Below are 26,879 nucleotides of genomic sequence, written 5' to 3' on the forward strand. Positions count from 1 at the left end.
GCTCTGCTGCTGGGTCCCTCAAAGTCCCAAAGGCTCTATAACTCCAAGCTCCTTCGCCACCTTGGTCACCCCAGGAAGGCTAGGTGTGGGGGTGAAGAACGCGTGAGGCTGGTTCAAGTAGATAGGGTCTGGTATGCTCAGGGTAGTGGGCACTCCAATCCTATGGGGTCTGCCAGAGTCCACTAGGTGGATCCAGGGAAACTGTCCCAAATCAGTCATGCATCTTCTCCAGCAGTTAACTGCTCCACAGGTAAAGCCCCCAATGAACCCCAAATGCTGGGTCCCTGCCACGGGGATGGGGGCTGGCAAAGAGAACCAAATGGAGAAGTCTAGAAGGGAGATGTTGCAGTCACCTTCTCGTTGCTAGCACAAACCACCCGACCAGAAGCGGCTTACGAGAGAAAGGGGTCTACTTTGGTCTCTAGACTGGAGGGGAAACTCCGTGATGGCCGGGGGGAAAATGGTATGAGCAGACATATGACGTATGAGCCGGACATCACCTCTGCCACAGCAGACAGTACACCACAGCAGGAGAGTGAGCCAAACACTGGCAAGCTAGAGCTCAGAAACCATCAAGGCCCACCCCCAGCAACACACCTCCTCCAGCAAGGCTCCACCTGCCCAATGGCCATCAGCTGGGGATCAAGCATTCAGGAGTCTGTGTTTGTTGTGGGGGGGGGGGGGACACACCTAATTCCAAGCACTACAGAAGATAAAGGGGGAGGGACATCTGAGTTCCTCTGTGCACCAGCCCATATTGTCCCCACCATCTATCCCAGAGCCACCTTCCTAGTTCTGACGCTCACCCGCTGAATAGTCTAATTGCTCACCCCCACCCCAGCCCTGTCCCCTGAGCATACAGCCCCTTTCTCCCAGACCCCTCCCTTTCCTGGCAGCCCAGCCTGGCATAAACAGCCAGTTCCTGGTCCTATTCTGTAATCCTATGTACCCAGTTCTATCACTACAGTACCCCAGGGGCCCTGATTGGTCAGCTCCCCCTCCCAAACTGGCCCCTTGAAGCCAAGGAGGTCTGATGCTGTCTCTAGACAGTGACCCTAGCCAGGCCTCACAGGGTGAGCAGTGGGGGTGGAGGCTGGGGAGAGCCTTGGGGAGGAAGGGTACAGGTTCAAGACCTGCTCAGAGGAACAACTCAGGTTCCCATTCCTGCCCCTCACTACCTGGGACTCTCTGAACCTGTCCACCGCAGGATTACCGGGGCAAGAGTAGTGTTACCACAGGCAGGAGGTTCTGACTAATTGGCAGCATGGTGGGCATCGCAGACAGGAAGCAGGCACCAGTAAATAAATAGCTTGTTTATTAGTAATATGTTACATTATTAAAGTGCATTGAGAAGAGATACAGGAGTGGAAGCTGGAAGGCCCCCGACCCCAGACCCCGCACCAGGCTGAGCTGGAGAGAGGTCAGCTCTCTGCTGAAATCCATGGACTGGGGGCAGGGAGGCCCACGTGGAGAGCTGGGCCTGGGCCATCCCCACAGGAATTTTCACAGTTTAGCCTAAGTTAGGGCATGTCCTGAGCTGAAGGTGGGAGGCTAGGAGCATGGAAGCACAGCCCCTGGGGAAGGGGGCTGAGGGGAAGGGAGGATGTCCCCCCCGCCCCCCAACCCCCAATGCCAAGGGCAGAGTCCTGGAACCTCCCCCCTGTGGACCCGGCTCCTCCTTCAAAATGACCACGGTGAACCTACCTAGGGCTCAATTTTCTCCTTCATTCTCCCCTGCCTCCCTCACCCACCCTTCCCATAACCCCCCCCCCCAAAGCTGGGGACTCGTGCCCTCAGTCTGGGCTCCCAGGGCAGAGCCAGCTCATGCCACTCTCCTCAAACCCATGCCTATCCCTGGACTCTGATCCCATCCCCAGGAGCTCTAGACTGGGATCAGCCCCCACCCACCCATCCTAGCCCCTCCCTCTCCCCCTCCCCCCCCCCAGCATGTAGTTTTGGTATTTTCATACAGATGCAGTCGGAAGTAGCTATACATGAATTAAGCCTAACATAAAAATAGAGCTTTTTCCGTCCTTCCGTCCGGAAAGCAAACATCCTTCAATAAACATGCAAGGCGCTGTCTGGTGGGACCCAGGCTATGAGGGAGCTGCAACAGCAGCCCTGGGTCTGCAGGGATACTGGTCACCTAGCCACGGGGCAAGGAGGACAGGGAAGGAGACAGCTGGGTACAGCAAGTCCTCAAGGACTCGAACCTCTGCCCCAAGGTCCAGAGATGGCAGTCCCAGGCTGTCCTTCCCAACGCCCACTGCCAGGCTGCCCGGCTATCGGGCCAAGAGCATCAGTACGTGAAGTCGTCAAGTGTGAGGAGTTTTCGAAAAATATTCTCGAGAGGACAGAGTCTTGGGTCACTGATGCCTCAGCTTCATAGTCAGCGCCTTCATTCTCAAGTCCCCAACCCCCCACACTGTTCTCACCCTACCTGGGGCCCAGCAGCCGCCTGCGGCTGGACATCTCCAGGCCTTACGTCCCCCTCCCACTAGGGTTATTCTGTCCCCCTGGAAGCATCAGTGGGCAAGGAACTCCCGGGCCAGCCGGCTCTGAGTGTGACATTTTGCTAGTGCCCCTGGGCTCCGGAAGCCTGGGGCATGCGTGCCCAGCCCCCAGGTGGTCCTAATGAACCAGGAAGCCAAGCACGAACGTGGGCAGCACCCCCAGCCAGAGGGAGGCGGCCAGGACGCGGGCGTCGCCCATCAGCTGCTCGGCCAGAGCTCTGTCCTCGGGCGTCAACTCCCAGTGCTGAGCCTCGTGCAGGTAGGAGCCCTCCTGGGCCTCACAGCGGTAGTGGCCGTACTGGCGCGCCGTGAGGTTCTCGATGAAGAGGACACAGTTGGGGCTTTGGTGACCGGGCTCGCAGCTCTGTTCCACATTCTCCTCGTGGCGCCACAAGTAGGTGGCGTGGCGGGACTCCATGGGGCAGCTCAAGTAGTAGCGAGAATTCCGGGCCAGGGAAACCTTCTGCAGCGGGGCACCATCTGGGAGGGCGGGGCAGGGCAGGGCGGGGTGGGGGGGAACAGTCATGAGGCGGGGTACAGGGCTCCCCCCACAGATGGGACTTCTAAGGAAAGGCTTCTAAATGAACACAGGTGACCCAGCCGCCCATTTTCACCTGTGTCCCTCACCCCAGCCCTCTCCTCCGCAGCACCAGATCAGAGGGGCTCCCCTCGGCATGACAGATACCCCCCCCCCCCAGGTCAAGCTATGCCTCCCATAGGAATGGCTCTGCTTCCCCCAAACCAAACAGGGCTGGATCGGATACCTGGCTTGGGGTTTGGACACTCTTTGTGTGGCTCGGCTGGATTGACGGACTGAAGCACTGACCTGGAGGGAGGAGAGGATGCAGTTCAACTCCCGGCCTGTCCTCAGCCCACCCCAGCAGCCGCCCCCCCCCCCCCCAGCCCCCTGCAACGACCACCTACAGCCCTTCAGTGTCGCCTCACACCTACGTCTGCCTTCCTTTGTCAAGACATACCGTTGGGAGCCGAAGATGGACACACAGCGGTCCTGGTCCCAGCCGCAATAGGGGTCTCGGGACATGAGGCAGCCATGACAGCCCCCGCTGTAGACCTCACACAGGTCCAGAGGCACCTGGCTCACCTCCCACTGGGAGTTCACATACAGCTTCCTCTGGAAAGAGAGCAAGACAGGGTAAGGCCAGAGCCATTCTCCGAGTGAGTCGTCAGTCCCCAGCCGTGGGGTCTTACTGCCTTGTGGTCCCTGAGACCCAGAAGCTCCTGGAAGGACATGCAAACCGCAGGCACAGGAGCCCTGTCCTCTGCTGGCTGTCCGGGTGGCCCGCGGGAGCCGCTGGCTGGGGAGGCTCACCCGTTCAGCGTCCAGAGATATGGCCTGAATGGCAGACGCACGGCGGAAGGGCTGGATCTCCATGATGTTGAAGACAAAGCTATGTTCCGGATCCCCAGACTCCACCACCTTGTGGATGGTGCCCCTGTCTGAGGAGACAGTGGGCAAGAGGGTCAGCGGGCCAAGGCCCACCTCAGCCAGGCAAGCCTCTCTCAAGGTTGTGCCGCCCAGAAAAGATGCCGTGTGGGAAGGGCTGATGAAGTCATGACTCAGAAGAGGGTCACAGGACTGGGGTAGGATGGGATGAAGACAGCGTGACCAGGAAAGAACAAGGAGTTGGGAGGGGGGAGCCCAAGGGCAGCCCGGAAGTTTCCAAGGTTGATCCTGGCAGGCCATTCCAGGAGGCCTGTAGCTTTCCAAAGAGGGCCCCCCAAATGTGTCCAAAGCTACATTGTGAGAAACCACTCCAGGAGTTCCACCTCAGTTATCACCTCAGTTAATTCCCTTCCCTCCTCTGCCTGGTGAGGTGGGTGCGATCTCTCCCACTTTGCTGATAAGGGAGGAACAGAAGAGCTAGGCAACTTACTCAAGGTCACACAGCTGGTGGCTCAGCAGGGACCTAGACGGTCAAAACCCGACCCCTTGTTTCTTCTACAGCTCCTTGCCTCCTAGACTCTGAGGGGACGTACTGCGTACATTGTTTGTTTTGGAATATTCTTCGTTTTCCAGAAAAGTTGCAATGGTAGTACAAAAGAACCTCTGTCTAGCCTTCCCCTAGTTTCTCCTAATGCGAAAATCTTATATAACCACAGTACATTTGTCACAACTAAGCAACTGACAGAGACGTGTTCCTATTCACTGAACTGCAGGCTTCATTTGGATTTCAAGGATTTTTCCACTGATGTCCTTCTTTTGTTCCCGGAGCCAATCCAGGACCTGACGTTCATTTAGTCTTAGGGGTATTTTAATTTCTGCAAGATCTCAGATCTGAAAAGAACCTTAGATTCTACACGCGGGCTCCCAAGGTCACATAACTAGGCTGCCTGCTAGACCAGCACTCTCTCTATTGGCATCTGTTGGGGATTGACGGGTATTCTGATCCCTGGTCCTCCTAATCCCACTTTACCTACTGTCCTAGTTTCTAGAATATCCTCCCTTCCATTTCTCCCTCCCTCACCATTTCCCAGAACATCACCTGTCCCCCACCCAAAAGCAGTCAGATGCCTTATCTGGTATGGTTCCTCTAGGATCAGTGGTTCCCACCTGCAGGCTCTGAGATGTGGCCAAAGGTTCCCTGGACCTGACAATCACCCAGCCTAGCCACCTTCCATACACATGCCTGGGTCGTCCAGCCTTCTAAACAATGGAGGGAACTGCTTCCCGCTGTGAACTTTTCCATAACAAAGCCAGTCCCAATTGCAAGAGCTTCCATTCTCTGCAGAGGACTCAGCTCTTTATTTTTATCTGGCCCCAATATTTCTAAATGCTTTAGGATCCAAAATGGTCTCTCCCAGGGGCCTCAGGAAGGATGGAGACTCCTTCCCTAATCCTTCAGTGTGCTTGTGGCCCAGGCATGCAGGAAGGAGTGTGAGGGTTCCCTGGGCTCAAAACCGGCCTGCCCTATGCTGGCTGCTGCTCCCGTTTCTGCACAGCGTGACCTCCCCTCCCTGGTCCCCAGTGTCCTGTATGAAGTTCCTCTCCCTGAGGTTTCCAGGAGGCAAACAATGGCCTTGGGGCTCCAGATGCCAATCAGGCCAAGACAGCCCCAAGGTAAAGCAATCGCAGGAAGTCACATGGGGGAGTAGGAACAACGGAGTGGACCCAGAGGTGTGAGATCCCTTCCAGTCTCCACAAACATCTGCAGCTAGGTTCACCCTAGTGAACCAAGGTGACTCCCAGGACCCCATTTTGGCCAAGGCCTGAGATGGGAAGTAACCACAAACTCAAGCCAGGACAGTCTCCTCCACATTTCAGAATGCAAGAGCACCTCACCCAGCGTTCGCCCAGCCTCCTCCCGGGAGGCCCTGCAGGAAAGGGGAGAGGCTGCCCCAGGCCACTGTGAGCCTCTGCCACCTGCGATTCCTTCCTTACACCCACCAGGTTCCTACCAACTCCTCAAAGGCTTCCTCTCGGCTTAATTCCCAAGTCCAGCGGAGGCTCCCATGAGGCCCGGGGTCTGTGCTCCTCCCCCAACCTTCCACATTTCTTCCTACCGCATTCTTCTCCGAGTCAGACATCCAGACCAAAGCTACCCCTGGCTTTGCTCACTCGCCACATTTCTGCCTCACAACCCAGTTCCAGCTCTTCTCCTAACCCAAGAAGCCTTCCTCCCTTCCCTCTGTCCTATCTCCTCCAGGGAGCCCTTGACCTCCCTGCCTACCTGAGCTTCCACGACCCCAGGCTAACCAACCTGTAACAACTCTAGTCACCCAATTCTCCTTCCACATCGAAGTCAAAGCACAGGTTACCTACATTTTTTTTTTTGTTTTTCTCTAGCTCAGGCTGACCCAGAATTAGTATGTAAACCCAGGCTAGCCTTGAACCCACAGCTCCTCCTACCTCTGCCTCCCGAGTGCTGGGACTAAAGGTGTGTGCCATCACGCCCAGCTTCTACATTCTTTTTGCAAATTTTATTTGAGAGAGAAAGAGAGAAAATGGAAGCACCTGGGCCTCTAGCCACTGAAATGAACTCCAGACACGTGCGCCAGCTAGCACATCTGGCTTTTACATGGGTGGGTACTGGGGAATCAAACCTGGGTCCTTTGGCTTTGCCAGCAAGTGCCTTAATCACTACGCAATCTTTTCAGCCCAGATGTTGCCTACATTCTTCTTTTTATTTATTCTTTCTTTTGAGGCAGGGTCTCACCCTAGCCCAGGCTGACCTGGAACTCACTGTGTAGTCCAAGCTGACCTCAAGCTCACAGCGATCCTGCCACCTCAGCCTCCTGAGAGCTGGGATTATTTACCGGCATGAGCCACAGTGCCCATCCTCCCCCTTTACTCTTGACATCTTTCATACCCACTTTTACAAGGAGGATCACAGAGCCCCAGGGTAGCCCCTCACCTGTGGTTAGGTAAAGCACGTGGAACGTGTGCCCGTGGCTGGCTCGCATGCGGTGGACGACCACTTTCTGGTAGTGATACTTAGAGTGGAACAATGGTGTCTTCAAGGGCCCCATGGGCTCCACCCTCTGTGCCACCTCCGGGTGACTGTCAGCTACCTGGAAGGTCTCCGTGGGGATGGGCTGCTTGTTTGGGAGGCACTAGAAAGGGAAGCACGGCCTAGGTTAGTGGGGCGGCTGGGAGGTGGTGCCACGGAGGGCTGGCGCCGAGACCGCTGGTGGTCGAGCACTAACCTTGCCAGGTCGAGGGTTGGGAAGGCCCATGTGGTAGCCCTTGAGTGAAGAGGTACGGAAGACCTTGTCAATGTCCCCGAGGGAATACACGCACACGGCAGAGTAGTTCCTACAGGGACACAGACCACCTCGGTGAGGGGCCTGGGGTGCACCCACCTCTGCTCACTCAGGCTATGCCTGACAGGAAACAACCACAGTCCTCGGTGAGCCAGGACGCTCCCTGCCACAGGGCCCAGGGCCTGGCACAGTGCTATCAAACACTACTGGAAAGGGAGGGACTCAAACCACAACCTTGGATTCCGTCACTGAGTTCGAGATCATCGGCTCTACCTAACCTAAGGTAGGAGGAGCCTCAGGGTGGACTAGGTCATTCGCTCTCTTGCCCCTCTGTACACAGGCTGCAGGGCACTGATGGCCCAGGAGGCCAGACCTCCATTCTGTGCCCAAATGGTAGCTCTAAACAGACAGGAGGCTGGGCAGGGTTTTCTTGGCTCCTCCCCGACCGCATAACCTCTATGAACACTTTGGTCGCCTTGTTTTCAATCAATGACAGTGATTAAGGAGTGTGAATTATCAGGCATAGGCAGTGCCTGAGCAGGTGTGATAGCACCCAGCACCCCAGGAGAAGCCTCACAGTCTTTCCCAGGACCTCGTGTGGGCTCTGGGGGCACACAGGGATGGGACACACAGACAGGAGTGTGCACATGGCCTGTGCCCACACACCATGCGCACAGACGCACAAATACAACAGCTTACAGATCATACTGACGGACTGACCCACCCGACCTACTAACAGCCCTGTCCTTGTGCCTGTGGTCCTGGCTAATGCCACACTAAGCTATCCGTCAGCAGCGCCCAACCCCAGGATCCCTTCTGAACACAGATCCAGCACCAGCCCCAGCCTGAGGGTGACAGTCACTCACCAGGGGTTGGAGAACACACCATAGACCCTGGTGTCCCTCCAATGGCCACTGGGGTCGGGAAGCAGGAAGACGTCCTGCAGCCGGTTGAAGTTCTTGTTGGTGGTGGCATCACTGCACACCAGCATGGCCTTCAGGAAGGTGTTCCACTTGGAGACTGACAGTGAGCTCTCGCCACCCTGGTCCCCCTAGGGCACAGGGAAGAGGGCACCGCTCGCTTAGCACCAGCCTGGTCCGCTCCACATGCCGCAGGCATGCCAGCGCCTAGGCTTCTGAGAGGCAGGCTAGGCTGTGAGGGGCCACGACCTGCGGGAACTAGGCAGGCTTTTAGGTGCGCTCCAGCCTGGCAGACACAGGACACAGGGCCCACAATGGGGCTCTGCAGCTGAGTTGTCTCTGTCTCCCATAGCAGACAGTGGCAGAAACATCCGCCACTTCCACACATACATACATGTATATATATACATGTGTGTGCGCGCACTTATACAAGCACAGCCCACGTCATCAGGGTATCTCTTACGCACTCACATACTTTCATATCAAATAGACATACAAGCTGGACAACCTTTACTCACAGACACAAGAGGCCCCCCCCCCCCCACGGCTTCAGACACAGACTCGCCAATGCGCGCCGGGCGCTCACTCTTATCGTGTATACACGATGACACACTCGTGTTACCCAGCCACACCCCATGTTATCTGCTTACCCTGCACAGCTGGGCCACCCGGGACACATTGAGCGGGGCCTCGGGGTTCTTGTCGGGGTTGTCCTCCCGGAAGAAGTAGTAGATCTTATCATCGTAGGCTTGGTCTTGGTGTACAATGGTGGCCTTGATAAACTGTGGGTCTGCCCAGCAACACGTGCGATGGGTGTGAGGGTGTACGGGTACCCACTTGATCCTGTACACCTCTCCCCAGATCCGTACAAACCCAGGGCAGCTTCCCAGGGGGGCCTTAGCCTCTGTAGCCTTACACCATGCCTGTTATACCCTTTCCAACAAAGATGTCATGGGCCCAAGAGCAATGACCTCATGCCTGGGGACTAGAAAGGCCTCTGGGGCCCCTTAAGTCACTTCTGCCTAATTGGCAGAGGCTTAATGAGGAAGTGGGGCAGAGTGTCCCAACAGGTCAGAAGGCCGAGCTTTGACTCCTGGGCTCCTACACAGGGTCTGGGCTTTCCCCAGAGCAGATCAGGCTCTTCCATGCCTTTGTCTCTGAGGTGACTCTGCTCTCACAATCTGCACACCTCAGCCCAGGCTGCTCAGGTCTGTGCCGGGCTGAGTCCTTAGGAAACACTCTCAGGACATATCAGGACCCCACCTGCCACCCTGTGCATCCACACCCCCACTCCACCCTCAGCAGTCCCAATCGGACTCACTCTGCATGACCGTATCACTGGTGTACAGTTCGCTCTCGCCCTGGATGCGGCGGAACCGAGGGATCTTCCCATTGTATTCCTGCTTCCGGATCGTGGAGTACACTTCGTCCCCTAGGACGGTGGACAGTTATGTGGGTATGGACGGACAACTCCTGTGAACCCTTCCCGGAGCCCTCGGCCACTGGACAGCAAGCTAACCATTCCTCCCCCTGGTTTAGCACAATAGCACCCTCCCATGGACCCTGCCTTAGTGCTACAATGCAATACCTTCAAACAGAACCAGCGAGTTCTCATCGGGGCTGAAGGGTGCGTAGCCTTTCATCTCACCAAGTGGCACCACACTGTCATTCACCTAGAGGAGACCAGAGGGGCAGATGATCACACGAAGGCATAGCCACTACCATCCTACAAAGACCAGTTTCCTGGCCAGGAAGGAGCCCATCCTCCCAGGGACTCTGTCTAGGTCTCACAGTGCCCCCAGCTCTGGCCATGAGGTGCTGCTATAGGCCATCCAGGTGAAGGGGACTTCTCAGGCACACGGTGGCGGGGGGTGGGGGATGTCTCTCACCAGGTTCCAGCAGCTGGGCTGCCGGGCATTGGTGCCGCACACCAGCAGCCCATCACTCCGTCTCTCCAGGAGTGTAATGTAGTTCCCGCAGTCCTGGATGGGGGAGGAGAAGGGCAGATGCGTGAAAGGACCCTGCAGGCCCAGTGATAAGAAGAAGAGCCTCAGTCTCGGGCGAGAAGCCAAGCAAAGGGCTAAACAACGGGCGGCAGCTGCCCAGGACAGCTCAGAGAGTAGAGCTGACTCCATTCCCCTTTAAGCAAGGCCTCTGGCCTCTGTTAGGAGATCATGCCTCACCCTCGGATTGGGACCCCTAGGACCGGTCTAAACCTCCTCTGTCAGTCTGGGGCACCCACAGTAGAGCCACACTTCCTCCTCCCTCTTCCCCAAGGGACAGAGATCCATCCATAGTCCCTCCCCCACCTCACTCACCTGCTTGTCCTGACAGGTCTCCTTTGTGGATCCTATGCTCACCTAGGGGAGGGAGGAAAAAAAAAAAACAAACATTAGTTCCTCTGGCAAGGGATGAGATGCCCCTGAAATGCTGTGCACAGGACAAACTCTGCATGACGCCACCCTTATTCTCATCTTACAGATAAAGGAACTGGGGCTTGGAGAGAGTGAGCAGATTTCCCAAGGTCACACTGTCTTCTCAATCTGATACCAGGAGCCAGAGCCCAGCAGTCTCAGAAGATAAGCCCTGGTTTCCGAATCCCAGCCTCTCCCATTAGCACTATGTACCTGGCCATGCCTAGGAGCCCCCAGATTTTTCTCCAAAGCGACTCCAAGCTGGACTACTGTTAGGAGCCTCCCCGGGGAACCATGTGTGGAATACGGAAGTGGAGGGACCAGTTCAGGAAGAGATGCCACCTCTCTCATATTCCCTGAGCGACCTCACCGGGGCCAGAGGACAGGGAAGAGCAGAGACAAGACGGAGCTAGAAGGGGCCCGGGCTCACCGTGCGCACGGAGGCATTCTTGCTGTCGGGGAAGTTGAAGAGGTAGACCTTGTTGCGTCCACCCACCCATACAGAGGAGCTGCCCGGCTCATGGAAAAGCACTGTGTGGGGCTCAGCCTGGCCGAAGTCCACGCGGTCCTTCCCTGTACAGCATGAAGGGGTGGAGGGGACACACACTGAGGCTACACCCTAAGCAAGAGGATCCTTGAGCACCCTCAGATACATGAGCCCCTGCCCAGCAGCTAATGCCCAGTGCTCAGGGCACTGACAGCACAGAAACAAAGTCTGGCTGGGGTAGTGCCAGGGCTCAGACAACCCTGGGCAGAAAAAGTAAGAGAGACACCTGGTGAGCTCTAGCAACCAAGTATCCTCACCCTCTGCTGTGTCCCCTCCCCAGCGATGCATGTCACCTCAGGGGGGAGGCAGGCACAGAACTCGGGAGAGGGCAGTGCCCTCCTCAACACCCACGCAGGCCCTCCTGAGGGGCTGCAGTAGCAGCAGAGGACCAGCGGTCGTCAGCTCGGCACCGTGAGTTCTGCCGCCCCAAGACACAGCAAGCAGCCGCTTCCCCTTCATCCAGCCTCCCGGGCAGCAAGCGGCGGGGCCTGCAGACCACCCTCTTACAGTCCAGGTTCCCGGTGATCACTTCATTCAGAATCGCAAGCCTTCCTTCAGGAAGCCATCTCCATCCCCTTCTGCCCTCCACCGCAGGGGGCATGATTTCAGAGTAAGAAGGGAATGGGAACATCTACTCTTCCCCTCCTCACTGCTGGAAAAGCAGTACATAGCCCAAGGACACATGGAAGCTGGGGGTGGAAGGCCTCACAGCACCCATGCTTCTGTCTCCTGGGCTGGGATCTAGCCTGACTTCACCCAGGGGACAAGGTTCAGCATTCCCTTCGCAACAACTCTGGGACAGCGGACCCTTCACAGAGTACAGCCTGGAACCTCCCCCCCCCCCAAAAAAAAAACCCCTCCCCCTGCTTTCTTGTTTTGTTTTCCAAGGCAGGGTCTCGCTCTAGCTCAGGCTGACCTGGAATTCACTATGTAGTCTCAGGGTGGCCTTGAACTCACAGTGATCCTCCCACCTCTGCCACCACACCCGGCAGCCTGGACCTTTTAGCAGAATGCTGACCAGGGCGATTCTGCCCAAAAAAGAAACCGTCTGTACCGCCGCCTCCAGGGAGAGGCTCTCTCATCTCCGGTGACATTGCTGAGGTTGCCCTGGTCGCTGGACTAAATTACAGGGATGGGATACCCTGTGGCTGTGCCCTTAGCAATCAACCACAGCCAGCATCCCTTTAACCTCTGATCAGCCTGGAGCCTCACCCCGGAACCTAGTCTCCCCACTGCTTTGTCAGCTGCAGTGAACTCTGGGACAGCCAAGTTGGCAGGGACAACCAAGCAGGACATAACCCTGTCCTGGCAGGAAAACAAAACAAAACAAAACAAAACAAAACAAAACACCCTGCCATTTCCTCAAAGTCTACCCCAAATCCCTCTTGCTGCCATTTGAGCCGTTCCCACTGGTCACACATCCCAACAGGGGCAAGGCTGCAGCACACAGTGCAGGCTGACCCTTCGTTCCCTTCCTGAACATATACCCCTCCGCAGCCAAATGAGCCCTGGCAGCAGAAATATTCGCATTCTGCGTCTTTGCCGTGGCCTGGCTTGCTGCACAGAGGAGAAAACCGAGCTGGGGGACAGAAAAGATTGGCTCAATCAGATAGTATCATTTCTCCAGCGCGTTCTGAGATATGAGCCTGCCTGGCCACAGAGGCCAAGTTCACGGCCCTTGGGGTGGCCTGGCTCTCCCGGGGCACTCCACAAACAGCCTGACGTAGCAACTCAGGGGGGGTCAGTATCCCCGCACCCCAAGGCTACTTCCATGAGCCCCAGGGGTACAGGGCAAGGGCTGAGACCCCAGCTCTGTCTGCGGTGACACATGCTGGTCGAGTTGGGGTGTGGGATATTAGCCATTAGCAGATCTTGGGACGTTCTGGTTCCGTTGGAGCAACCCCACGAACACTTTTGTCCAAAGTCAGTTTCCACGGCCCTTTCACTCCCAGCCGGTGCCGTTCACGCCTCACACTGCAACCCAGCAGTCTGCAGCCCCGCTTCCCTCCCACGTCCCTGAAGGCCAGCCTGGAAGGGCCCACAGCTGTGTCTGCAGGTATTGAGCTAGTGAGACCCACAGCACCCAGAGGCCAAGGGACAGAAGCACCCTGGAGGCTACACTGGCCACCCCCACCAGTCTCCTTAGCCCCCACTAGCTTTTGGGCCACGGCTACAGCCCCAGGCCTCAGAGAAGGGACAGGCAGGGACAAGGTATAAGTAGACTCACGGGGAAGAGGCACCAGAGGGGACCCTGGAGGGAGCCCTTGTCTGGAGGTGGCAGGGCTATCAAAGGAAGGGGTAGATGAGTGAGGAGACCTGGCCTTCCCTGAGCCTCTAGTCTGAGGGGTAAGAGAGCCATACTACAGAAAGCTCCCATAGCTCACTAAGCTAGGTCTCAGTACAGTGGCCCAGGGCTGCTCCCAGATGACCCCACTGAAGCCATGACAGGGGAGAAGGGGGACGCATGGGGAGGACATTGCAACAGCGTCAGAGCCAAGGCAGCCCTGTGCAAATCTGGCATCTTGTTCCCCTTAAATCCTGGCTGCAATGTTAGGGTCCAGGAGGGCAGAAACTGCTGGCCCCATTTTTTATTTTTTTTTTGCCCAGGAGAACAAAGGAACCGAGGACCACCGCCCCTCTACCCTGTGACCCTCAGGCTCCTGCCCATTCCAGCTCTGTGCCTGGTGATGTGTTATGACTGGGGGGTGATGGCACCAACTCAGGCCCAGGGACAAGACCTTGGCCCATTCTCCACACTAGCCCCGGCCTGGACTCCCGCACTGCCCGAGGCCCTCAAAGGGCCTGATTGTGCCCGGGAAGTGTCAGAGCGGCAGCCCGATGAACACATGAAAGGAAGCTTTGTTCAGGTTCCGCAGGAACGGGGGGCTGGGGGCTCTGGGCAGGAGGGCTGCCTGGAAGTGAAGGCAGCAGCAAGCCCTCGTGGCCAGGATCACCACAGACCGAGCTGGGCCACGGGAGGGGACTGATTCAGGCAGAGGCCAAGCAAGGCTAGGCATGGCTTCAAAAAGGCCCAGGCTAAGGATGCAAGTGTCGTGCTCCCTAAAACACTTGCTTTTGTTTTTGTTCTTTCCTTTCTCCTGCCTTACGAATCCGAAGGGATGGGATGGCCAGATAAAAGCTAAACCGTCCAGGAATGGGGAGGGGGTTCCAAGGCAGGGGAAACAGCCCATGCAAAGATAGGGAAGGTGCAGCCCGGCAGAGTCCTAATGAGAGAGGAATCTAATATAGAAGGTGGGCCCTGAGTGATGGGGGAGGGGAGGGGAAGCTAGCCCAAGGACACACTGACCCGCTGCCCATCAGTCCCCCTGCTCCCTGCTCCAAGGAGCAAGGCCAGAAGTGGGAATGCCTCCCATCCCCTGGCATCCCTCACCTCCCACCTCCCGGCTCCCCCCCCCCCGCTTCCCATCCCATGCGCGCGTCTAAAAGGAGCACCGTCTGGCACCGCGTCTCCCCCCTCACTCCCCGGCCTGACGCATTAGTGGCTGACTAAGTGGTAGCTAAAAGCTCCCAGAATAACCAGGGGTTCAGGCAGGGGAGGGGGCTAAGGACACATGGGGAGGACATGGCCCGAAGGCAGGCTGGGCACAAGAAAACCCACCCCCACCCTCATGTGATTTAGAACCAATCCTGGCTGTGCAACAAGGGCAACATCCTTGGCCGTCCCACACCTAGGCAGACCCCAACACCTCTGAGTCCCCGCCTCCTTACAGCGCCACGCCACAGGCCTGGTCCTAGCTCTAGCCAGACATGAAGGGCAGGAAAATGGGCTGGGGCAGGTAGCCTTATGCAGACCCAGCCCCACGGCCGGATGTCCACAGGGGCTCAGATCTTGTTGGAAAAAAATAAATAAATCAGGCTGGATTCTTCTTGGGGGACCACCCGCTCCCATCACTGTCCCAGCAGTCAAATGACAGTGGAAAGCTGGGACCTCTGCACACTGGGTGTTCCCAAAGCAGGCCTGCATGACGGAGCATCCTTCCTGCCCTCATTCATTCACCGTGGATGCTGTCACCGTCGGGTCCTGCCAGCCCCGGGCCCATGATGTGTGCGAGACAGGACGAGAGGTGGCTTGATGGGAGGGTGAAGTGGGGCTGCTGTCCGCTAAAGGAACAACGGCGGCCCAGTTCGGCAGAGGCGGCTTCCACACTGACCCACTGAACCCACTAGCCTTGAATGCTAACCTCCCGGAGCCCTTGGGAAGAACAGCAGGAATGTGGGCATCCCAGTAGGAAATGTCTGAGTCAGGCAGCCAACGAGCAGGAGGAGCCCAGCCAACTACAGACTGGGGGCCAAGCCACATCTGGCAGGAACCTCCTGCGATGCTGTGTTCCGTTTCGCATTGCCAGGCCCACTGGCACCCCTCACCTGACACCAACACCAGCAGACAGAAGAGTGAGGGGCCACGTGGGAGCCTGGAGCCAGCCTGCAGATTCGCCTTGGCATCTCACACCACACAGGTCGTGGTGGGAAGAGAGGGCATCAAAACAGCTCCCAACAGGCTGGAGAGACGGCTTAGCGGTTAAGCGCTTGCCTGTGAAGCCTAAGGACCCCGGTTCAAGGCTCGGTTCCCCAGGACCCACGTTAGCCAGATGCACAAGGGGGCACACGCGTCTGGAGTTCATTTGCAGTGGCTGGAGGCCCTGGCGTGCCCATTCTCTCTCCCTCTCTCTCTGCCTCTTTCTCTCTCTGTCTGTCGCTCTCAAATAATAAATAAATAAAAATAAACAAATAAAAAAAAAAAAAAACAGCTCCCAAGATGAGAAGTTCAGAGGTCAGGGAGGCTGTTACCACTGTCCTGATGGCGTTACAACCAAGGGAGGCTCACAGTCTCCGGTACCCACCATCCCGATGCATCTGTCCAGGACCATATCTGGACTTCCTCGAGCTCCCCTGTGATGTGCAAACATCTGTCTACTCAGCCTCCCTCTAAGACCCTGTGTCACTCTCTCCCTACCCCTTTCCCTCCTTTGTTCACCCGTGCTGAGTCACTAATCTGACAATGGAAGGGAAACCCACACCCTCCGGGTGGGTCTCTGATCTCTCAAGGGGTCTTTAGCAACGAAGTCTAAAAACTAAGGCATGACTAATGGTGGAACCGTAGGTGCTACCCAGGGTGGTGAGCTGGCTGCAGGTGCAAGGGAACAAATGCCTCACTGGCTCTGCTTCTCCTGATAAGGTCAGGAAAGAAGAACCATCTCCAGGTGGGACTGGCCTAACGCTAAGAACAAGCTGTGGTAACCGCTGGGCAGGGCTGAGATCTGACAGCTGCCTAGCAAGGGCAGGGCCTGCCTATGCTGGCACGGGTGGTGAGACCTTAGGGTGACAGCGCACAGAGGAATGATCTGCCCTCCCTTCATTGGCAATGGGACTAGCAAGTGTGTGGGCTAGAGTGGGACCATAGGCACACCTGCCAAGGTCAACCACCGGCGGTGGGGCGGGAAGGAGAGCTCACGTGTCGCTTCTCCTGCCCTTCGGCAGCCAGGCCACTGGCAAGCTGTGACTGTGGGCAGGGGCTGAGCCTTCCTGAGTTCGGTTTTATCTCCTGTGGTTGGGGGACGGAGCTGCTGATTTGTGGATGCTTGAGTTCTATGACCCACCATGACTCTGGAAGCAAGCACAAGATTGTCAAAGTTCCTGGGTCATTTGGAGGAAGCGTGAGTCTCTGCGTGCTGGAGAAGTCAGAGACAGCTGTTTTGGAAACGGAGACTGCAACATCTTTATCTGCCTCCCCTATAAAATATAAATATATATATAATAAATTTATATATGTTTATTATATTTATATGTAATATAAGATAAACATAAATATATAAAATAAAAAGCCAGCCAAGATCCACACTCCCATTTCACAGAGAGGTAAACTAAGCACCTTCTAAGCCACCAACAGCTAGTGTTCTCTACACTGAAACGCTGTGCTCTGAGAACCAGAAGGCTTGGCTGCTGGGCAGACTGGCTGAGACAAAGTCCTGAGGAGTAGGAGAAGCAAGTTCTGGAAGAACTGAGCTGACTGGGGTTCAGAGGCTCAAGTGGGACAGGGAATGCTGCAAGCAGGCTCTGAGCTCAAGCCCAGAGAAGGCAGGAATTTCAATGTCATGTTCTACCTGGCTTCTTTCAGTTTCTTTTTTTCTAAGTCTTTTTTTTTTTTTTAGATTTACTTATTTATTATTTATTAGAGACAAAGAGAAAGAGTGAGAATGGGCATGCCAGGGCCTCTAGCCACTGCAAATGAACTCCAGATGCATGCGCCACCATGTGCATCTGGCTTAACGTGGGTACTAGGAAATCGAACCATTGTCCTTTGGCTTTGCAGGCAGGCACTTTAACGGCTAAGCCGTCTCTCCAGCCCTCTTTCAGTTTCTTGACCTAGCAGATTCCAAAAGCCCCCAAAGTCAGCTGGTGGCTGTTCAAGGCAGAGACTTAGGCAGAGGCACTGGGCCTGCCCTGGGGTCCGGAGCCAGGGGAGGGGCGAGAGAGCAGACGATGGCTACGCCAGCCCAGTAGGGAGAGACACAGGTGGAAGACCGCGGTGAAACAGAAGGTTCCCAGCCTCAGCTTTAGCCTGGACCAGCAGGGGTCACAGCGCGAGGGCAGCCAGCCAGCATGGCCTGGCCAGTGAGGGAGTGCTGTCAGGGGCTGGAGTGCCAGGGCTACATTCCACAAGAAACCAGAGATTCTGTAGAAGAAAGAACAGGAAGAGGAGGAAGAACAGGAGAGCAGCAGCCATGATGGTGAGCCTGCCCCTACTCGGAGCTCTTCCAGTGTATTGACTGTACGCCAGGCGCTACTCTAAGCGATTCTTAGAGCTTCTGACTCATTGACTCACCGCTGGGCTTACGTGAGGTTCCGTCTCTTAGCATCTCTACATGACAGGTGAGGACAATGAGGCCCAGGGAAGCTAAACGACTGGACCAGAATTGCACAGCTGAATAAATGGTAGCAGTGGAAGTTGACACTCAGACAGACTTGACTCTGAAATCTGCTCATCACTATCTTCTTTTTCCTTTTCTTTTTCTTTTTTTTTTTTTTTTTTGAGGCAGGGGTTCACTCTAGCCCAGGCTGACCTGGAATTCACTATGTAGTCTCAGGGAGGCCTTGAACTCATGGTGATCCTCCTACCTCTGCCTCCTGAGTGCTGGGATTAAAGACAACTATACTTCAGGGAGAGACCCTAAGAGACTTCCAAGGCAGCCCTTCCCAAGCAGCTGAGAATCCCCAAACCCCAGGAGGCTGGGGTCCACTTGGCCATCGAAGGCCTGGCCTCCCTTCACTCATGGCATTCTGGAGCATGGCATATGTATGAACATAAGTATTCAAATCCAGGCGGGGCAGGAATCTAGGGTGTAGCATGGGGCCACGGCCCTAAATGCCAACCAGCATGACTAACTGGGAAGATAAGTCTCTTAAGATCTAGTTCTTGGGCGGGGTGTGGTAGCACACGCCTCTGATCCCAGCATGCAGGGGGGTAGAGGTAAGAGGACTGCCATGAGTTCGAGGCCACCCTGAGAGTATATAGTGAATTCCAGGTTAGCCTGAGCTAGAGTGAGACCCTACCTCCAAAAATAAATAAAGATCCAGTTCTTGAGCTGGAGAGATGGCTCAGCAGTTAAGGAGCTTGCCTACAAAGCCTAAGGACCCAGTACTGATTCTCCAGTACCCATGTAAAGCCAGATATACAAGGTGGGGCATGCATCTGAAGTTCGTTTGCAGTGCTGGAGGCCCTGGCATGCCTATTCTCTCTCTCTCATAAATAAAGAAATAAACTTTTTTTAAAAATCTATGTTCTCAATAGAAAACTATGTGCCAAAAAAAAAAAAAAAGAAGAAGAAGAAGAAAAGAAAGAAAACTATGTGCCAGCCATGCATGGTGGCACACGCCTTTAATCCCAGCACTCGGGAGGCAGAGGTAGGAGGATCGCCATGCATTTGAGGCCACCCTGAGACTACCATAGTGTATTCCAGGTCAGCCTGGGCTACAGTGAGACCCGGCTTCAAAAAAACAAACTAAATAAATAAATAATAAATAAATGAAAACTATGTGGAGAAGATGTGCTCACCAGCCTCTCTCTAATGTACACCTACACTGAATCCCCCCCCCCCCAAGCCAGCACTGACCAGAACTCTTAACTCTACCTCCGGCTCCTAAGCCCAAGAATCCACCATAGCTTCCAACTGCACATTCCAGCAGGGCTCAGCTCCCCAGAGCAGGGCAGCAAAGGCCCATCTTTCTTTGAAGACCCATGTCTTGACTTACTCCCCGCCCCAGGCTCACTTGCCCAACCTTGACTGCCCTCATCCTTTCTCTGGTGCATGCAGATCTCACCTGTCCTTGAACATCTAGCCCCAACCCCCTGACTCCAGGAAGTGTTCCAGACTGTTCCAGCCCTCACTGGTTTGACCTTTATCAGCAACCTGATGCCACCTACCATCTGGCACACATCCTCTTCTCTCAGATCGTACTGCCTAGCAGGCTTTCACCTGGGATGCAGGGGCCGCAGGGACAGTCTGCGTCTCCTACTGCCCTGCTGACACCCAGCACCAGGGCTGGGCAAGATGCGGCAGCTCACATAGTGAGGAGGGGCAGCAATGGGGGGACCAGGCCCTGGTCAGAGGAGCAGACAGACATTTTAGAAGGGGTTTCTTGCCATCAAGTGGGTACAGTGCTCATCATGGTGCTAGGCAGTGCCAGAAAAGCAACATGAGTGGGCCTAGTGAGACCCCTACCCTTCACTCTAGCCTAGCTCCTTCCCCTCCCCCAGGAAGCCTTCCCTGACTGCACCATCCACATCCACTTTCCCTGCTCTCCCTCCTGCCACAGTCTCCACTGTGCTAGAAGGTAAGTCCCAAACTCCCAGGGGCCCCTATTCCATCACAGGCAGGAGGGCCTACCTCTTTCTTCACCAGAGGCCTCCCAAGGGCAAACCCGGGGCTTCTCCGGACTCAGGTAGGACCCTGGGGATGGCTACCCTCCCACAGAAAGGTCCAGGGTCTTGATTGGAAGCAGGGATGCAAGAGGCCCAGCAGGGGCAGCCTAATCCCAGGCTGCTGTGGCAGTTAAACCCAGATTAGCCCAAACTATGACACAGTTAGACCTGCCTTCTGAGACCTGCGCCAGCCCCATAACATACATGCAAGACCTGAAGCCCATACGAAGGAAAGGCCAGGCAAATTCAAGGGGTGGGTCCAAATCTAAGGCCCTAAAGTATGGTCAGGGCTGCTGTGAACAAGAAGACTGGGTTCTGTTGAGCTGGCTGAGAAGGGAAGGGGCTCTAGAAACCCCAGGCCCAAGCAAACAAGAAATTGGAGGAAGTCGGGGAGCTGGGGCACCCCGCAGGCAGAAGATCCAGCCCTGACTCCACTTCTGCCAGTCTTGCCAGGTGACCTTGAACTACTTCCTGTCATTCCAGGCCTCAATTTCCCCATCTGGAGCCCGGCTGATCTCTGATGCCTCTTTTCAGATGCACTAAGCTCTACGTTGTCAGGCCGTGCGAGCTGAGGTCATCACAGAAGGTTCTTCAAAGACACTGAAAAACTGAACAGGGAGGAGGAGGGTGAGCAGAGCACAGAGAGGGGGTGATCTAAGGCAGCAGAGGGGTTCCGGGGATGAAGGAGGGAAGGGGTGTGAGGTGAAGGTGGGAGTGAGACCAGACCAGCATCAGGCCCTGGGGAAGCCTCAGGACTGTGTGTTCTAGAATGACAGAGCGATGACGCATCCTCAAGAAGGGTAGGGCACAGTTTACAGATAGGATAGCAGGGCGAGGGTTAAGGCCTGCTGAAGGAAAGGGTTTGGAGAACCACCCCATACAGCAGGACAGCACATCTGGACCTGGGTTGGCTGGAAAAGGTGGCCTCTCTGGAGCCAGGGCCATGATCCTTCCCCCTCTGGCTCGTGCAGCTCACTGAGGGCCAGGACGGCTGGCCACACTCGTGGCAGCACACCTTGCCCTCCTTGCAAGGCTGAAGAAGGTCAAGAGCCTCTATCTCTTCTTCCATCCCAGAAGAGGAAAGGTTTCTGACCTGACCAAAAAAGGAGATGAAGAGAAGTGGAAACCTTGCTGTCAGCAAGCGCTAGGGAAGTGTGGTCAGTCTCTTGTGACACAGTCAACCACTGTGCATGGAGCGAAATGAGAACTGCGGAGTGGGGTGGCGGGGGGAGGCCAGAGACCCTCCACTCTCAGGACTGCCCCCTTCAGGCTGAGCCTCATCACCTGCCCAGCCTTCCCCCAAGGGTCCCAAACCCCATGTTCCAGAAAGTGATCAGAAAAGGGAAGCTGTGCAGAGAAAAGGTGTCTGCTTCCTGCCCTCCCCCACACATGGGGCTGGGCTGGGGAGAGAACCTCTTCTTCCTCAGAGCGTCTACAGAGGAAGAGCGGGAGACACAGCTAAGCGGCAGATCTCCTCACCTCGAGAATCTCTCCCTGCACTCAAGAGCTGACTGACAGGGAAGACCTTAGTGTCCCTGGACTCTATCATAGCACGCCACCAGGGAGCTGTGACACTGCCAGCCCTGGAGAGATCAGTCTTGTCTGCCACAGTCCTCTGGAGGATACAATCTCTTCCCCACCACTGGGCTGACCATGTGTCCTCTTCTTAAAAATGAGGGGAGGGACTGCTGGAGAGATGGCTTAGAGGTTAAGGCGCTTACTTGTGAAGCCTAAGGACACAGGTTCGATTCCCCAGGACCCATGTAAGTCAGACGCACATGGTGGCGCATGCATCTGGAGTTTGTTTGCAGTGGCTAGAGGCTCAGGCTTACCCATTCTCTCTCCCTCTCTCTCTCTATCAGCCTCTTTCTCTCAATAAATAAATAAATAAATTTTTAAACCGTGCTGGATCTCTGGCCCAAGCCAGCTCAACACTGTCAGAAGGGTTCTTCTTCTTGTCCTTTCCCTCTCCCCACAGCTCCCCATTCCTGCCATCTCCACTCACAAGTTCACCTGTCCAAGAAGCCTGCTGGCCAGGCAGACCCTGTAGCCTATTAGGCCCCTTCTCAGCCTCCACGGCTGCTCTCGGTTACCAGCCCTGCCACATGCCTCCAGCTTATGTGCAGGTTTATCTGCCCAGCCTCCCCATCTACAAGGACACCAGCTCCTCTAGTTTCTCGCTGCCAAACCCTCAAGCCCAGCCCTAGAGCCAGCGCAAAGTGGGACCCAGAAAAGTATCAGCTGAATTTCAGCCATCTTTGAGGTCACAAGCCAAAAAGCTACTTCTTCCAACTGATCCTTGACCTTCAGCCCATGACGGAAAAAGATAAAAAGGACACAAGAATTCCGACCCCTCCCCTCACACCCCGACCTCCCAGGGTTCATTTCTTAATATCTACTAAGATCTGAACAGACCACCACAGCCTCTGCTCAAGCCTTCTCCTCCCAGAGAAGCAGAAATCCTTTAAGTCTTATGGCCTTGAAATAAATGAGCCCCTACCTCTGACCTCCCTGGGCACTTGAGGAAATTGAGATTGGGGGGCGGGGGGGGGGAAGGCAAAACTCTGCCCAGTGTCACACAGCAAATGAGACAGGAACAATTAGGCCAGAACCAGGCTGTGGCCCTTCTACCACTTTCCACCCTGGGTTTAACCTGGGTCCATGCCAGCATCTATCTGTAGGCTCCTTTAACAAAACCTGCTCTCACAGGCCTCAGTGTCCAGAACGCAGTGATCACAGAACTTAGCAGAGAGCTATAGCGACATCGCTTCCATCACAGGAAAGCCCCCTTTCCTCCTGGGGACCGCTCTCCCCAAAAGTACTGCAGAGGGAGTTCACCTTGAAGGTGATGAATACATCTAACCCCCCAAGGGGGCAGGGATTTCCACTGGAAATGCTGATGCTTAGGGAGCCCCAGCTGTGACCTCATCCCCGAGGAGGTGACAACAACCCCCCTGCCCATGGGGAGAGGCACCATAATGACTCCCCAGCAGCCACCAAGCCAATCACAACATCCTGTTGTTTAATTGGACCAGTGAGGGCAGAACCAGCTGGGCAGGTACAGGGAGACTGGAGACTAGATTGTTTCCCTTCGGTGACAGGGGGGCTCGCTTCTGACTTTGGGGTCAGAACTTCCCCGGGCTTCTCTATCTCCTCCAGCCACTGGCGGAGCGTTGGAGAAGTACACAGCTCACACAGGCATGCTGCCCACCCCTTGCGCTCACCTGCCATCGCTCAACTCCTGCCCCTGCCTACTTAAAGGGAGGTCAGTGTCATACATTCACAACTAACGTATCAGTGATGCCCTAGAGGAACAACTCCCAGAGCTCACCCCCCCCCATGGCAAGTTCAGAGGGTCAAAGACAGAAAGACGGGTGAAGAGTTCAAGGACACCCAGCAGGTATATGATGGCATACTGCCCCCCCCACACACACACACCAGTCCAAGCTGCTCTGCACCAGACCTTCATCCACTTGCGAAGGCAGCAGCTCTCTCAACAAAAGCAGGCTAAGACTCTCAGAGAACTCTGCTCTAATCTTTCCCTAAGGCTTGGGAGCGGGAGAGTGTCCAAGCAGCAAAAAATAAAGAACCCTCCATACCTATTCCAGTCCCTATATCCAGCCTGGCCCAAAACTAACACACAAACCTATATTATATTTAGACCAATGGCCTTAGGACCACCACCATCCCTGTTTTGGTCATTCCTGGAAATCACGATACTCTACCCACTGGGCAAGAGGGCTCTAGGCTAATAGCAAAACCTAGGAGGACCCTCCCCACACTCCACTCCTGGGTTTGCCCTACCCAAACTCAGTCCCGTCCGACTGCCATGTGTCACCCCACAGGAGACAGGAGGCAGCTGTCAGCCGAGCACACTGTCACCAGCTGGTGGCCCTGGAGGTGGGGGAGCAGGTGAATGGCTGGGCCTGTCTGGTCAGTGGGACACCTGGCACTACTGAAGGAGATTGCAGACTGTCCTTGGACAAGATTGGTGACTGGCTGGTGGACCCAAGCCAGAGGGGGTCAATAGTGCATTACCAGTGTGGTCACAGCAGTGAACTGCAGGCAGGGGGAAGGGGGGCAGAGAGCTGAGCTGTGAGCTTTAAAAGTGGGTAAGAGGGCTGAAAGCAGCTTTAAATAGCCTCAGGACGAGGACTAAGTGCCAGGGATGGAGAGGTACGCATTAAGTGCTAACAAGTGGGTGTGCATTAAGTATGTGGTGGTGAGGGGGGTCAAGGGAAGACTGGGGGGGTCACACAGAGTCAAACGAAAGGGGTTTAATATATGGGGAGATTCCAAGACACTCAGACGTAACCATTTGTCCTCTCCAGGGTACTCCTGTGATGTGTGGTCCATGATCCATGGGAACCAGAGGCAAGGTAAAAAGCCAGGAGGGCAGAGAAAGGCTGAATGGATAGAACTGAGGGGTGTGCGGGTGTTCACCATGACTAACGCAGCCAGGGCTCCAGCTACACCGCCTCTCTCTCAAGCGCGGGGGGGACACCTCTCTGGCTGGGTAGCATAACAGGAGACCAGGGTAACTCTTACAGTTGGAGAACCACCGGTCCTGTGCCAGATCAGAGCCCCCACCTGCAGAGTGGGTGACCACACTGCCCAGTGACCTTGGGCGAATCACATTCCCTGAGCTGCTGCTGCTGCTGCGGCAGTTCGAGCCAGTTCAAGCCATTCGTTTTATGTGGGGGTTTTTTCCCCCCTCTGCTAAGAATACCTGCCCCAGATAATGCTGACTTCCGCAATCCCTGCAAACTGTCAAGGCATCAAAGGGTTCTCAGTGGGGAAAGACTGGACCAGTATCCCAACCCCCACTGCGAGGCCCCCACCACCACAAAGGGGGGCTGCAGAGACTCCAAATTTGGGGACAGAGCTGAGTTGGCCTGGGGGCGGGGAGGCGTTTGTGTGCAATGCAGGGGAGGGTAACTCGGTCCCTAGCGGCAGAAAGCCTCAAACCCCAGTCTAGCCAGCTTTCTGTCCCACTCACGGTACTGGGGTCTAAACTGATGTACCTCTGAAGGAGACTCCAGTCCCCCAAGGTTCTCATATGCATGAGTCTTAAGGCTGCACTCCTTCCCCAGATATGCCTCCTTGGGTATGTGTGTGTGTGGGGGGGTGTCATCCCAATGGCCTTGCCCCACCCAATGGGCACTGCTCCCCCCATCCATGCTAGCTTTGATTTCGGGTGACAACCGCCACGTGCGGGCAAGGGGGGAGCGGCCGGTCCCGGCATTGCGGAGACAGCGCCCAGGTGCCCGGAGCCCCCTGCACAGCACCTTGTCCCGGTTCGCCAAAGGGTGCCCACCACCTCCTTGCCTGGCCCCGCGCTCCGGGCCGGGGCGGGGGCGGGGGCAAGCGGCGGGGTCTTTGTTCCCGCAGCCGGAGCGCAGCGGCGGCGGCAATGGGTCCGCGCCCCCTTCACCGGCGCAGCCTGAGCCCCGCGTGCCAGCAGAGCCCGCAGTTCACAGGGATAGTGGAGGAAAGGGGGGGGGTGGCCAGGGTGAGGAAAGGGTCCTGCGTAGAAGACCCCGCTGCGGAGGACCGGGAGAGGAAGGAAAAAAAAAAAGGAGGACCAAGCCAGGGGCCCGCATCCTCCCAGCCCGCGCGCCCGGGCGCTGCGGCTCGTGCTCCGGGCTTGCCCGCGGACTTGGAGCGACACTTAGCCGGGGCTCGGGCCCCAGCCGCTCCGCACGCCGGCTGCGGCGTGACAGTTGCACGCACCCTTCCACACCTGCACACACGCGCACACTCCCCTGGACCCCACTCCCTCTCTGCGGGGACAGACCCCTCCCCAGACCCCCGCCGAGCCGAACCGAGCGGAGCGGAGCCGCGCGCACGCACTCGCTCCAAGGGTGCCGCACACTCCGCGCCGAGTCCGAGCCTCCCTGCCTCCCTCCCCCGAGCCCCCCGCTGCCGCCTACCTCTCCAGACCGCCGAGATGCGGGGTCCGCTCCTCGAGTGGCCTTGGGCCGAGACGGCGGCCGCCCAGAGCAGCAGCAGCAACCGCAACGGGAGCCCGGACCGAGCCGGCGACGGGCTGAGGACGCCGGTGCGCGGTGCGCCGGGGGCGGCACGTCCGGGACGACGAGGAGGAGGAGGAGGAGGCGTCATCCCGCAGCCCCGGAGCGACGGCGGCAAGCAGCCGAGACTGAGCCAGCGCCCGGCCGCAGGCAGAACCGGGCGCCAGGAGGCGGAGTCAGGCGCCTGACCCCACCCCGCCCCTCCCCCGCCCCGCGCAGCCTTTCCGCGCCGTCCGCCGGGCCACCCCGAGCGTGCCAGGTGCCCGCTGCCCTGACAGCCTTCGCCAGCACCACCCGCTCGCGAGCCACCAGACTGACTTGGGGTCTGACTTGGGGGGTCCCGGCCCCATTCCCTCTCCGGATCCTCAGTTCCACTCGCCTCGCCTCCTGAAAGGACTGGCCTTAGGCAAGTCACTTATCCAGGACCGCTCGGAGCACACGGATGACTGTAACACCGGACAGCCTGGCTATGGACAGCTATGAGCCGGGGTCCTCGGAGGATGGGCTAGCCCCAGTGGATCCAGCCCCCTGCCTAGCTTATCAGCGGAGCGAGATGCTTTCCCCTGAGGATGTGTGTGTGAGGGAGGGGGGCTGATGTGAGGGGAGCCCCCAGCTCCCTACTATTACGGCTATGCCTGCAAGAACATTGGGAATCTTTCATCTTGGCCTGTCTCCCTCCACTCCCTCTCCTTTCTCCTCCCTTCCCCAGCCAGCAGCCTTCTGGGCCGCCTCCCCCCAGCCAGCTGGTGTACGCTCAGAAAATCCAAACTCATTTCCATGTGAGCTGAGG

The 26,879-nt window shown here is 56.6% G+C and overlaps 1 protein-coding gene across 1 annotated transcript; it reads right to left on the reverse strand.

Annotated features, from left to right (window-relative positions):
- Positions 1–1,946: 1,946 nt before the first annotated feature.
- Positions 1,947–26,180, reverse strand: Sema7a (semaphorin 7A (John Milton Hagen blood group)). Its single transcript, XM_004666691.2, has 14 exons — positions 25,991–26,180; positions 11,000–11,142; positions 10,474–10,515; positions 10,045–10,137; positions 9,744–9,828; positions 9,477–9,587; positions 8,806–8,945; positions 8,102–8,286; positions 7,179–7,287; positions 6,887–7,085; positions 3,844–3,971; positions 3,491–3,645; positions 3,278–3,339; positions 1,947–2,993 (listed from the first exon to the last, which is right to left on the reverse strand). Exons 1-14 carry the CDS (start codon positions 26,178–26,180, stop codon positions 2,632–2,634), a joined length of 2,004 nt encoding a protein of 667 aa, XP_004666748.2. The 3' UTR covers positions 1,947–2,631.
- Between the last annotated feature and the right edge of the window lie 699 nt (positions 26,181–26,879).

This window comes from Jaculus jaculus, chromosome 10, assembly GCF_020740685.1.
Source record: "Jaculus jaculus isolate mJacJac1 chromosome 10, mJacJac1.mat.Y.cur, whole genome shotgun sequence".
Classification (NCBI taxonomy): domain Eukaryota; kingdom Metazoa; phylum Chordata; class Mammalia; order Rodentia; family Dipodidae; genus Jaculus; species Jaculus jaculus.

Coding starts and splice junctions, on each gene's coding strand:
- Sema7a (XM_004666691.2), bottom strand. CDS start 26,180: ATGACGCCTCCTCCTCCTCCTCCTCGTCGTCCCGGACGTGCCGCCCCC. Junction 3,646..3,843: donor TATCTCTGGACGCTGAACGG/GTGAGCCTCCCC, acceptor CTCTCTTTCCAG/AGGAAGCTGTATGTGAACTC. Junction 2,994..3,277: donor GTGTCCAAACCCCAAGCCAG/GTATCCGATCCA, acceptor CCGCCCTCCCAG/ATGGTGCCCCGCTGCAGAAG.